This window comes from Megascapheus bottae, chromosome 20 (assembly GCF_031878675.1).
Source record: "Megascapheus bottae isolate mThoBot1 chromosome 20, mThoBot2.hap1, whole genome shotgun sequence".
Lineage (NCBI taxonomy): Eukaryota > Metazoa > Chordata > Mammalia > Rodentia > Geomyidae > Megascapheus > Megascapheus bottae.
Window position 1 is genome coordinate 10,532,638 of NC_143528.1, and position 12,511 is coordinate 10,545,148.

General features: G+C 37.4%; 1 protein-coding gene across 3 annotated transcripts in view; it reads left to right on the top strand.

Moving 5' to 3' along the window:
• Tex15 (testis expressed 15, meiosis and synapsis associated) overlaps nt 1–12,511 on the top strand; it is a 63,251-nt gene that overhangs the window by 14,804 nt on the left and 35,936 nt on the right. For all 3 annotated transcript variants that reach the window (XM_090353951.1, XM_090353952.1, XM_090353953.1), the window contains 2 exons: nt 5,017–5,167; nt 12,138–12,303. In XM_090353951.1, the coding sequence (XP_090210077.1) occupies nt 5,017–5,167; nt 12,138–12,303 (317 nt within the window). The remainder of the gene's footprint in view (nt 1–5,016; nt 5,168–12,137; nt 12,304–12,511) is intronic.

Genomic DNA, 12,511 nt, shown 5'->3' on the forward strand with positions numbered 1-12,511 from the left:
TTAATTTAATTTTGGTGTTGTTACAGGAGATTAAACTCAGGACCTCTAGCTCTTATTAGCTTTTTCACTCAAGACTGGTATTGTAACACTTGAGCTACTTCTGTGGTTAATTGGAGATGAATTACTGGTTACTGGTTACTTGGAGATGAATCTCTCAGATTTGACTGCCTGGGCCGGCTTTGAAACACAAACCTCAGATCTCAACATACTAAGTAGCTAGGATTATAGGTTTGAGTCACTAGCACTCAGCAAGATGTTTGAATTTTTAAATATATGAATGAGAGGCTAGAAAGCATGGATAATAAACAAATGTGAACATAAGTAATGTTTTATTTTAAAGAAGTAGAACAGATACCACAGAATGCTGTTAGTAAGAATCCTAGCTAATTGAGGGGAGATTTACACTATAAGTCTTTATAAGTAATTTTTTTTTGTGGGTCTTGGGGCTTGAACTCTGGGCCTGGGCACCATCCCTGAGCTCTTCACCCTACCCTTGAACCAAATCCCACTTCTCATTTTCTAGAGGTTAATTGGACATAAGAATCTCAGGTCCTTTGGTGCCCTGGGCTGATTTTGAACCTTGATCCTCATATCTCAGCCTCCGAATAGCTAGGATTACAGGCGTGAGCCACCACGCCCAGCCTGGTAGTAAATTGGTTTTCTCCTTAATAAGCTGCCAGAGAAAGACAGCAGTCTTTATCAATGTCTATACATTTAGTTTGTGGTATATCTTAAGGAGTATTCTTGTTAGAAGGCAATACCTTTACTTACATAGCACACCACTAGTGTTTATCAATGAAAAGACTAGTTTTTTTCTTTCTAGAGGTCTCCATTTTTTACTCTGTGCTCTAATCCATGATTAATTGGAAGATTGCAAAATCCCCTTTCTTAGGGGCACAGTAAGAATGAGGATGGGGAGATAATTATTTGTGAAATTTATTTAGATTCTTTATTTTGCCAGTCTTGGAGCTTGAGCTCAGAGCCTGAACACTGTCCATGGGCTTTTCTCAAGGCCAGTGCTCTACCACTTGAGCCACAGCACCACTTCCATCTTTTCTATGTATGTGGTACTGAGGAATCGCACCTGGATCTTCATGCATGGTAGGCAAGCACTCTGCCATTAGGCCAAACTCACAGCCCATAGATTCTTTTTTTTGTTTTGTTTTGCTTTCTTTTTATTGTCAGGATAATGTATGGAGGGGTTACAGTTACATTCATCAGGTAGTGGTTGCATTATTTCTCACACATTGATACCCCTTCTCATGTTTTTGTCCCCATTTCCCTCCCTCCCACCCCCTCCTAATCATTTTATTTTCCTCCCTTCCCTTTCCTATTTCAAATAAACAAACTTATGTACAATACACAAGGAAACAAAGTCAAATACACTAACAATGTGAGATTAACCATAAGAGCAAAAAAAAGAAGAGAAATAACATAGTACATTAAGAACAACAGTCACACAAGATAAAGCTCTTGTTTCCATAGGCTCATTGGTTTCCCTCATTTGTAATAATTAGTACAAATCTAGGATTCTCCTAGCAGAGTATTACAATAGCTCAAAACCTAGGTACATAATGTAATATAGGATGAGACTAAATGAAAGGAACCCTAGGAGAAACCACATTTTTTAGATACCTTTTTTCTTTTTCTTATTTTATTTTATTGTTGGGATAATGTATAGAGGGATTACAGTTACATCATCAGGTAATGGGTACATTACTTCTCGAATCTTTATAGCCCGTTTCATGTTTTTGTCTCCTTTACTCCCCTCACCCTCCCATTCATCTTGTTTTCCCCTTTCCCTTCCCTATTTCAAATTTAAAAAAAAAACCATATATACAGTATATCAGGTAAGAAAGTCAGATACAGTAACCACATGAGATTAACCATAAGTGGAAAATAAAGAGAAAATAAATAACTTCACCTAATGCATTAAGAACAACAATCACAAAGATGAACCTCTTGTTTCCATATCCTAGAGTTCATTTTGTTTAGTTGCATCCTATATGACATATATACATAGCTTTTGAGCTATTGTGATGCTCTGCTAGGAGAGTCCTAGATATGTGCTAATTATCAAAAATGAGGGAAATCATAGAGCCTGTGTACCTTTGGGTCTGGCTTATTTCACTTAGTATGATTTTTTTCAAGTCTTTCCATTTCCTTACGAATGAGGTGATGTCATTTTTTCTGATGGCGGCATAGAATTCCATTATGTATAAGCATCATATTTTCTTCATCCATTCTTCTACTGAGGGGCATCTGGGTTGATTCCATATCTTACTTGTGTAAATAGTGGTGCAGTGAACATCCCTGTGCTATTAAGTTTAGTTTGTTCTTGTTTCTGGACATCCAGGTAAATGCCAAGGGGTGGGATTGCTGTCATAGGGGAGCTCATTGTTCAGTCTTTTGAGGAATTATACTCCCACCAACAATGTAGTAGCGATCCCTCCTGTCAACGTCCCCACCAGCATCTGTTATTAGATTTCTTGATCATGGCCAACTGGAGTGAGGTGGAATCTCAAAGTTGTTTTGATTTGCATTTCTTTTTTTATTGCAGTGTATAATGGGGTTACAGTTACATTCGCCAGATAGTACATGCATTACTTCTCATACATCGATACCCCTTCTCATGTTTTTTGTCCCCATTTCCCTCCTACCCCCTCCCAATCATCTTGTTTCTCCCCCGTTCCCTTTCCTATTTCAAATAAGCGTATATATATATATATATATATATATATATATATATAATATGCCAGGTAATAAAGTCAGATACAGTGACAATAGGAGATTAACCAAAGGGCAACCAAAGAGAAGAGAAATAACATAGTAGTACATTAAGAACAACAATCACATATGATAAAGCTCTTGTTTCCATATCCTAGAGATCCTTTCCTTTAGCCTCATCCTATATGACCTTATGTATCTAGGTTTTGGACTATTGTAATCCTATGCTAGGAGAGTCCTAGGTGTTGTACTAGTTATTACAAATGAGGGAAACCATTGAGCCTACGTTCCTTTGGTCTGGCTCCAGCCCCATTGATTCTTATCCTTTATGGTTCTTCTGTAAAAATGTTTGTCTCTTAATTTTCATTGTGCTGTAATGTTGAGAGCAAGTAGTTGATTGGTAACAGGAAGCTCATGAACCATATCATGAAGTGGCATAAAAGATGAAAAATTAAAAAAAGAAAAAAGTATTTGTTTGTTTATACTTGGCTGTGTGTGAGTTCCATAGTTCCTCAGTACCCAGTTTGAGTTCTTGAGAGGCTAAAAAATGTTGGAGACAGGGATGATGAGGATTTGGAGAGAAGAGGAGGAGGAATACCTTTGTTACTACTAGTATAGTAATATACAGTATAATCTTAAACCTTTGTGAAAGGATATTATAGAGCAGTAGCTGATGAGCAATTAACTGTTTTTAGCCATAAATAACCATAGGAATAGTCATACAGTAATTAGTTTACAACTTACATGAATTTATTTTACAGTTAAGAGATTGAAATAAAAAGACTATCATCTGATAACAGTTATATTGGCAAATACTTTTAAAGAATAGACTATTTCGGGGGGGGGGGGCTGGGAGTTTGGCCTAGTGGTTAAAGTGCTTGCCTAGCATGCATGAAGACCCAGGTTCGATTCCTTGGTACCACATACATACAAAAAAAAAGCCGGAAGTGGTGCTGAGGCTCAAGTGGTAGAGCTCTAGCCTTGAGAAAGTCCAAGGACAGTGCTCAGGCCCTGAGCTCAAGCCCAGGACTGGCAAAAAAAAAAAAAAAAAAAAAAAAGAATAGACTGTTTGGCAAAAGAAGAGCACAATACCTCAAAAACTATGTGCATATGGCCATATAGTATGAGCTTAAGCTAAATGAACTCTAGGACAGGGAAACAGATTTATCCTTGTGGTTGTTGTTTCAGTGTACTATGTGGAGTTATTTTTTTGCTCATTTGGGTTTTTTTTCCCCATTACGGTTTATGCCCTGTTGTTGTTGTATCTGACTTTGGTACCTGGTGTACAATATATACATCTATTTGTTTATTTGAATCAGGGGGAAAACAAGTTGACGTGACAAAGGACAAAGGGTAAACCAGTGATATTTACAGGACATGTTGAAAATGAATTTTCAACTTAGAGGGTGATGGGAAAGGGAAAGGGGGAGAAAAACATGGAAAGGTAACAATGTTCAAGAAGTAACGTACTTAGTACCTCACAAATGTAATCACCCTGACAATAAAATACATAAAAACGAACAACTGACCAAAACTTTGCCACATGTTTATGAAAATGGTTTTATATGGAAATTTTTAAGCTTTTCAGGGACAGAGATTTTAGTTACCTAATCAACGATACATTAATTATAAGGAATAAGTCTTCCCTTGGTTATCTCATAATGTTACAGTATTTTACCTTGTTATCTAATATATTGTATATATGCTTATTAGGTTATTTGAAATAGGATAGGAAAGGGGGGAAACAAGATGAGGGGCGGGGGTGGGGGGAGGGAAATGGGGACCAAGACATGAGAAAGAGTATCAATGTTTGTGAAGTAATGCACCTTTTATCTGGTGAATATAATGTAACACTTCTATTAATTACAATAAAAACATATGAAAAAATGAATAAGTCTGTTGTAAACTAAAATTTGATAATATATAAAAACCAAACTTGTTCACTAATTTTCTATTAGGGTAACATGGAAAATTGAACTGTGAAACATGTTCACATTGTCACTAATAATATATTATTCAGGGCTGGGAATGTGCTGAAGTGATAGAGTGCTTGCCTAGCATGCATGAAGCACTGGGTTCCAAAAGCAGGAAATGGCACTGTGGCTTAAGTGATAGAGTGTTAAGCTTTGAGGAAAAGAAGCTCAGAGACAGCCACACACACACACACACACACACACACACACATACACACACGTATTATTCAATTCCATTTAAGAACTTTTACCTGATATTCCTATTGTAGCCTTGAAATATGTAGTATTTTATTTAATAACTTTGGGTTGATTTTAGGCCACCAACAAAATGGAAATGAAAAAATTTGCTAAACCCAAGACATTATGGAAAATGAGTTCAACCAATAAGCCTTTATTAACTAAGGGTATGGAAGCCAGTCCTTTGAAGAAATTCACTATTCCAAAGATCAGGAGGACAGCTGAGAAAGGTAAAATTGTTATGATAAATGGTATTTTTAAAATAACTCCTGTATTTCTCTGATTCTTAATTTATGTTCATGTGTTATTTGACTGTATATTAAATGGAATTAAGTCAGGTCTCTACTTCCTTAAATTCTGTTTCTACAAAAAATGGAATAGACACTTGTCTCCAGCCCATCTCAATACCTACACTCAAAACCCCAGACATAACATATAAAATAAATGTAAGATTTTCAAAGGTAAATGTATCAAATAAATGTAAGATTTTCAAAGGTAAAGACAAGCTGAGGAATATGTTTCCTGGAGTTTTTTGTTTCCTATATATCTAAGACTGAATCTCCACAACCTTGAAGTAATTGGTACAGACTTCCTCCCACCCAAAGATAAAAGCCTGATAAAGTCTTATTTTCTTTTTAGAACATAAAAAGGGTACAATCAGATTAAAGGGAACAATAAGATTAACAGGCTCATGCCTGTAATCCTAGCTGCTCAGGAGGCTGAGATCTGAGGATCAAGGTTCAAAGCCAGCCCTGGCACAAAAAGACCTGGGACTCATCTCCAATTAAACTCTAGAAAATGGAAAGTGGGGCTGGGCCAAGGAGTAGGGCGGTAGCCTTGAGCTAAAGAGCTCAGGGACAGTGCCCAGGCCAAGTTCAAGCCCCGTGACTCACAAAAAAAAAAAATCAAACACATGTTTAAAATTAAACATACTGCTCCTGAAAATTACCCCAGGGATAGAGGAACACATGGACTCCACACCTGTCACAGAAATGTGAGTTTTGTTTTTGTCTTTTGTATGTTGGTCATGGGACTTGAACTCTGGGCCTGGGTGCTGTCCCTCAGCTCTTGCAGATCAAGGCTACCACCCTACTCCTCTGGCCCAGCCCCACTTGAGCCATACTGCCACTTAAGGTTTTCTAGTGGTTAATTAGAGATAAGAGTCTCACGGACGTTAGTACCCAGGCTGGCTTTGAACTTCGATCCTCAGATCTCAGCCTCCTGAGTAACTAGGATTACAGGCATAAGCCACCATGCCTGGCTAAAAATGTTTTAAATAGATGACTGAGACATATGTCTCTCCTTCCCTGCCCAAGAATGTGGTGGCAGAAGAAACCAAGTAGTAGCTTGGACTTCCATCACAGAGCAGCAACTAGTTGTTATTTCTACTGTCCACTACTCTCTGATAATGAGTTCCTTTAGGATGGATAGTCTTTGAAAATAAAGTGCCAGAGCACTTTTGCCTCACCCAGCAGTAACAAAGTATTCATTATCACAAAGCCAGTGGAGGCTGAGTAGGACTCTTGTAAGTCCTTGTTTCCAATGGCAACAGAATACCCTCAGGTATTCTCAAAGAAGGTCCTGTGGAGAGCTAGAATTTTTTAACACTACTTGATGGAAGAGTTACTGCTCCCCTTTCACTGCCACCAATTTTTCCTGCCAGCATGATTTTAGTGTTTGTCTTCATAACAATACCTAAAGTGTTTAACAATTGGGAAAATCTTAACTTGGAATGAGAAAAGCCAATTAATATTTGCCAATACTGAGTTGACACAAATGTTTCGATTATGACTCAGGCAGTAAAGTGTCAGCTTAGCAAATGCAAAGCTCATATTGAGGCATCAATACCCGGTAGTTTAAAAAAATAACTTTGAAAAAAGGTAAATTTAAAGAACCTGGGGAGACTGGGAATGTGGCTTAGTGGTAGAGTGTTTGCCTAGTATGCTTGAAGCCCTGGGTGTGATTCCTCAATACCATATAAATAGCAACAAAAGCCAGAAGTGGCACTGTGGCTCAAGTGATAGAGCGCTAGACTTAAGCAAAAGAAGCTCAGAGACAGTGCCCAGCCCTGACTTTAAGCCCTAGGACTAGCAAAAAAAAAAATGGGGGGAAGGGGTTAACAAGCAATTCAGGACTTGGAATTCACACCCCAGCACCACTAAAAACTGAAGATAAATGACAGAAGTTACTAAAGAAGTTAATATAAATTATAATCATAGTTAACAAACAAAAGAAAAATAATTCAAGGACCAAAAGCGTAGCCTAGTGTTAGAGTTTGCCTAGCATGCATGAAGCCCTGGGTTCAATTCCTCCGTACCACAAACATAGAAAAAGCCAAAAGTGGTATTGTGGCTCAAGTGGTAGAGCTCTAGCCTTGAGAAAGCCCAATGGACAGTGCCCAGGGCCTGAGTTCAAGCCCCAGGACTGGCAAGAAAAAAAAGGGAAAGAAAAGAAAAAATTAAAAAAGAATTCAGTAAAATTAAAAGGAAAATCGAAACTAATACCAGGTTTTTTTTTGGTGAAGATCAATAACATTTTGAAATCTGTAAGAAAAAAGACACAAATTACTAATAGTGGAAATGAAAAGAAATAGAACCATTATAAATCTCAAGGAAAATAAAAGCATAAAGAATACTATAAACCATCTTTAGCCTAGAGTTTATTATATCCTAGAAGGAATATGCCAATTCCTGAAATAGTCTACTAAAACTCACACAAAAAGAAGTAGGTAAGATGAATAAATCTGTTTCTGTTGTTAAAACTAGCAATAGCAATCCTCTTCATTGGAAAGCTCCAGGACCAGGTATGTTCACTGATGAATTCAGGGTTCTCTAACAATGTTTTTCAGAAGACAGTGAGAGAATGTTGCCATATTCAATAGGAAGCTACCCGAAATTTTAGAAAAATACTACAAGAAGTCTATAGATCAACACTGTTATGAATATAGATTTAAAATATCCACAAAATATTAGCAAATCAGTAATACATTAGGAATTTCACACTATTTACTGGAATTTATCCCAGGTATGTGAATAAGGCTGAGTCACAATTGATTCTTTATTTTTTGTGTGTGTAATGATGTGTGTAAAAAAAACTATCTGAGGGTCGGGGATTTGGCTCAGCGGAAGAGCCCTTGCCTTGCAAGTGCAAGGCCCTGGGTTCGGTCCCCGGCTCTGGGGGGGAAAAAAAGCTATAAAAAAAACTATCTGACAAAATCCAAACTCTTTCATGGTAAACTTGTGTAAAGGAGTAGAATAGAATTGCCTGAACTTTATAATACAAGTTGAGCATCACTCACCTGAAAATTGAATTAAAAATGTTCTTATATTAGCCAGGTGCTGATGGCTCAGACCTGTAATCCTGGATACTTAGGGGGCTGAGATCTGAGAATCATGATTTGAAGCCAGTGTAGGCAAGTCAAGTCTGTGAGATTCATATCTCCACTTATGCACCATAAAAAAGGTGAAAGTGTGGCTCAGTGGTAGAGCGGTAGCCTTGCGCACAATAGCTCAAGGATAGTGCCCAGGCCCTGAGATCAGGTTTAGGAAAAAAAACAAAATCCACTCTGATACATAAACTGCTCCAAAAATCTAAAACTAAGGTAGAGTATTGTCATAATGACTAGACAATTTAGGATTTTAGAGCATTTCAGATTTTTAGATAGGATTGTTCAGATTGGCCTCTCTGGAGAATTCTAAACATTTTAAAGAGTATAATTTGTATACATTTTCTTCCAGGAAGTAGAGGTGTCATTTTGTGACAGGGCCAATCAGCATTATACTTGTCCCCAAGCCAGACAAACAGAAAAATCGTAGACTAATACCCATTGTGACTGTTGATGCAGAAATTCTGAAGAATAAAGCAAATGGAGTGCCACAAAACATGAATTATATCCTAAAACTCAGTAATGAATGTTCTTTTTGTTTGAGACAAGATTCTACAATCTTGAACTCCTAGGCTTAAACAATTCTCTTGCTTTAACACCCAAGTGTAGCAGGGAATATAGACACACAACATCATGCCTCACCTTTGTTTCACCACTTACTCTACATAATATTGGAAATTTATTCAGTATAAAAAGTCAGGGAAGCTGGTGGCTCACACCACCAGAAGGCTGAAATCTGAGGACTACGGTTCAAAGCAAGTTGGGGCACAAAACGTCCATGAAACTCTCCAGTTGACCTCCAGAAAACCAGAAGTGGCACTGTGGCTCAAGTGGTAGGGAGAGAGCTGAAGAGCTCAGGGACAATGCCCAAGCCTAGAGTTTGAGCTCCATGTCTGACAAAAAAAAAAAAGTCAAGGAAGCAGGGTGTAGTGATCCATGCCAGTAATCCTAGCTATTTGAGAGGCAGAGATAAAAAGGATCACAGTTTGAGGCCAGAATATATATATGGGAGTTCATGAGGCTCTATCTCAGCTAGTAAAAGCTTTATTCTTGTAGCTATCAGAATCTCCACAAGGTATTTTACAAACAAATAAGCCTATTATGACACTTGTATAGGAAGGTAAACTAGAATAGCTACAACAAAGTAAAGTAGAGAAGGAAGTATATGGAACTATAATACTTTATGTATCCTAATATAATTATAGTTGATATATATTTTGTCAAATAATGTTTTTGTTTTCTCTAGCTTTCTCTCTTCCCCCTATATTGTAAAGTTAATTTCCAGCATAATGTTTTATGAGTATCATTGTTGCATGGAACTTTTCTTTTCCCATACTAGGTTTGGAGCTCAATGCTCTACCACTTTGAGCCACAGCACTATTTCTGGCTTTTTCTGAGAAGTTTATTGGAGAAAAAAGTCTTATGGACTTTTCTGCCCTTGGCTGGCTTCAACCATGATCCTCAGATCTCTCACCCTCCTGAGTAGCGAGGATTACAGGCATAAGCAACCGTGCCTGGCTTTACCTGAGATATTTTTTTAATTATTCTGTATTTCATCTTGACAATATAATTAAATAAAAGATGTATCTTCTCTTTAGAAGTTAAAATGGACATAAGATAGTTAAACTGCTTTCACAACTTTTTTTTTTTTTTTTGCCAGTCCTGGGCTTGAGCTCAGGGCCTGAGCACTATCCTTGGACTTTCTCAAGGCTAGAGCTCTACCGCTTGAGCCTGAGCACCACTTCCTGTGTTTTCTATGTATGTGGTACTGAGGAATCAAACCTGGGTCTTCGTGCGTGCTAGGCAAGCACTCTACCACTAGGCCAAACTCCCGGCCCTGCTTTTACAACTTTCTAACAGAGTTAAAAGTAAACATCTAGAAAAGATTGTTTAAAACTACTGAAGTTTGTAATAGTTGTTACAAATATTGAAATGAAAATTAATTTTGAGTCAGTAATAGTACTAAAAATGAAAGTGTGAGAGTTTTTGAGAGTCAAGTGGTTCTAATATCTTACTTATTCTGTGGGTTGGAGTTAATAATTAAACATAAGCAATAACTTCATTATATTCATATATAGAGAAATTGCCTTACTCCTTATAGCCATTTTTTAATATTTGAGAATTCTTTGTGAATATAATTACCTGGTAAAATTCACAGTCATTAGTAGTGTTGTCTCATTGTATCTTTCATACTACAATATGTTGTTTAATTTTTACTATTGTTTTCATCACATTTTGTTGATACTTTCACAACCTAGTGGTGTAGTGCTTGCCTAGCATGTAGGAAGCCCTGGGTTCAATTCAGTACCACATAAACAGTACCCAGTCCCTGAGTTCAAGTCCCAGAACTGACAGACGAAAATAGCCCCTAAATGTAATGCTAAAGAGAGACCTTAGTGTTTGAAAGCTCAAGAAGATTATGATGTCTAAAATATGTTTTCTATGTAAGACACATCAACTTGAGTAGGCTTGAGTTCATTGTGGTTGAATTAACACGTTAGGGCTCATGACATTTATAGAGTGTCAAAAATTCAATCAAGGGCCAGGAGCTTGGCCTACTGGTAGAGTGCTTTCCTAGAATGCACAAAGCCCTAGGTTCAATTTCTTGGTACCACATACACAGAAAAAAGCCGGAAGTGGTACTGTGGCTCAAATGGTAGAATACTAGCCTTGAGAAAGCTCAAGGACGGTGTCCAGGTCCTGAGTTCTAGCCTAGGACTGGCAAAAAAAAAAATTACAAACCAGATGTTTGCAATAACTTAAGGACATTGACTCAGAACTCACTAATTCAATGTTTGTGGTAACTTATGGAATAGACTATCTCAGACTATCAGAATCAACTTACAGCTGGGTGTGGTAGCTTATGCCTATAATCCTAGCTACTCCAGAGGCTGAGATCTGAGGATCCAGGTTCAAAGCCAGCCCTGGCACTAAAGTCCATGAGACTCTTATCCCCAGTTTAACCACAAGCAAACTGCAAGTGGCACTGTGGTTCCAGGGTTAGGGCAGTAGCCTTGGGCTGAAGAGCTCAGGAACAGCATCCAGGCCCAGAGCTCAGGTCCCACGACTGACAAAATCAGGGGATGGGAGCTTGGCCTAGTGGTAGAGTGCTTGCCTTGCATGCGCAAAGACCTGAGTTTAATTCCTTGGTACCACATATATAGAAAAAAGCCAGGCTCAAGTGGTAGAGTTCTAGCCTTGAGAAAGTCCAAGGACAGTGCTCAGGCCCTGAGCTCAAGCCCAGGACTGGCACACACAAAAAAAAATCAACTTATTTTTTCTGTTAACCCCCAAAGACTTTTATCTGTTTCTGTATCTAATTAATACAACAACCTGAAACATTGCTCACTGTCCTAAGAAACCTTGTTCCTCTTACATGTGCCACTGTTACCATTTATCAGCTTAAAAATAAATAGGTCCTGTTAAATTTGCCAATCAGAATAACCAAATCATTTTTTGCGTGTGAATTGCCTTAAAAGTTTGGGTAATGATTCACAAAATACAATTTCAATTGAAAACAAATATACTGAATTCTATTCAGTATATTTTAATATACTGAATTCTATTCAGTATATTTTAATATACTTTCAATAACTCCATGTGTATGTAGAGAAAAATATGGTTCATGTTTTAATTTATCTCAAAGGTAGAAAAGGTCCACATTACTGTGGTAAAATCTTAAATGTACATTGTTGCCTTTAATAGTTAATGAAATTTCCAAGCAGTGTTTTGTATTTTGTATCAATAGAATGTCATTGTACACAAGTACAACAATATTTAAACACTAGTAACTACTTTCCTTTTTTTGCTTTTAGTTTACTTGTCATCTTGTTGCACTAATACTAGGGAGTATAGTTTCATACATGACACTTTAAAGCAGTGCAGGCTTGATGTAAGCTGTGATCTACAGGCCACATGGCAATTTGGGGATACAAAACTGATTCACAATGAGCATCTGGAAAAAAAATTTACTGCTAAGAGGTAAGTCTCCATGAACTAAACAAGTTTGAGAATTTTTTTATTTGTACTGTGGTGTCTTTCATTAATTCAGTTATACCATTTGAAATTTACTAAGAAAATAAACACAGAGATTAAATAAACAGTACTGGAGAAATCAATGCAGGTTACTATAAACCTTCATATAGTCTTTTGTGATACAGAAAAAGTTTAAACACGAGACCAAGAGTTT